Consider the following 1466-nt stretch of genomic DNA (forward strand, 5'->3'; position numbering starts at 1 on the left):
ATATTCATTTGGTGGAAATAAAGAGGATGCGATCGATCACTTCCGAACAATCACAGGAGGACGCCGCCAAACTGGACGTTGTGGAGACAAAAGAAGATTTCTAAAGGACCTGTTCTCTGCCACTTCAAACCTGACGTCTCCTGTATGAGTGTAGCAACATTTTCAGTGGCAAAGCATTTTTCTAGATGTGATGTCTGTCGTGTTTGTCAACAACCTGCGTGTGAAAATGGGCATTTGGATACGCTTTGAAGAAAACGACTGATGTTACGTCGAAAAAACGCTTAAAATGTGACCGTTCCAGTGAGCCTCGATTCCTTTACTTTTTGTCGGATTTGAGAAGGCGTCCACTGGGAATCAGGGCAGTGCATGTGTCTCGTTTTGGAGAGAGGAGGGAGTGCGCGCGCTGGAGCTGTCCGTTCAGAACCACACACACACACACACACACACACACACACACACACACACANGACCTCATGGTGCGGAGCCCAAATTCATGACAACCTCTGCATTCATTTAAACGTCTTGATTCTCTCTTTTTCTCTTGATATCTGGAGGCGATCCTTTCTTCACCTGACAAGAACATCCAGCGCTCATGCAGCGCTTTCCTGCAGCTGAGCTGCCTTTGCGCACCTGTTTTTCTGCGTCCAGTCAGTTCACGCTCTTTTTTCCGTTGCCTGACAATTACGCGCATGCATCCTCCGGGTTTTTCAGCGTTGTAATGCCTGGCCCGGGCTCGAGACATGCCTAAGCGACGAGATGGGCCAGGGCGACGAGAAAGACCGTGTTGTGATTAACGTGGGAGGGATTCGACACCAGACCTACCGCAGCACCTTGCGCACTCTCCCCGGCACTCGTTTAGCCTGGCTCGCCGAGCCCGATGCCCACAGTCACTTCGACTATGACGCCCAGATCGACGAGTTCTTCTTTGATCGCCACCCTGGAGTTTTCGCACACATTCTCAATTATTACAGGACTGGCAAGTTGCATTGCCCCGCCGATGTCTGTGGCCCTCTTTATGAAGAAGAGCTGGCCTTCTGGGGGATCGACGAGACAGACGTGGAACCCTGCTGCTGGATGACGTACCGGCAGCACCGGGAGGCCGAGGAGGCTCTGGACAGTTTCGGTGGAGGGCCGGCTGAAATGGGCAACGATGAGATGGACACGGAAGGTCTGGCTGATCCAGGGGACGGAGACGAGGAACTCGAGATGACTAAACGCCTGGCCCTCGGCGACTCACCTGACGCAAAAGGTGCAGGGTTGTGGCAACGCTGGCAGCGTCGTGTTTGGGCGCTCTTTGAAGATCCGTATTCCTCTAAATATGCAAGGGTGAGTAATGAACGAGTTTTAAAGCGGCAGCCTCGCTGTTCACTGACGGTAAGCACGTGTTGCACTGGATGTGAATAAAGTCTACTTCAGCTAGCAGATTTAAAAAATATATTCATATGCAATCGATGCAGATAAAGTAA

The 1466-nt window shown here is 51.3% G+C and overlaps 1 protein-coding gene across 1 annotated transcript in view; it reads left to right on the forward strand.

The window, feature by feature from the left end:
- Nucleotides 1–473: 473 nt before the first annotated feature.
- LOC122330292 (potassium voltage-gated channel subfamily C member 1-like) overlaps nucleotides 474–1466 on the forward strand; it is an 11682-nt gene continuing 10689 nt past the window's right edge. The window contains exon 1 of the mRNA XM_043227183.1: nucleotides 474–1326. Coding sequence (XP_043083118.1) covers nucleotides 757–1326 — 570 coding nt within the window. The 5' untranslated portion in view covers nucleotides 474–756. The remainder of the gene's footprint in view (nucleotides 1327–1466) is intronic.

The sequence above is a fragment of the Puntigrus tetrazona genome, chromosome 25 (assembly GCF_018831695.1).
Source record: "Puntigrus tetrazona isolate hp1 chromosome 25, ASM1883169v1, whole genome shotgun sequence".
NCBI classification, from domain to species: domain Eukaryota; kingdom Metazoa; phylum Chordata; class Actinopteri; order Cypriniformes; family Cyprinidae; genus Puntigrus; species Puntigrus tetrazona.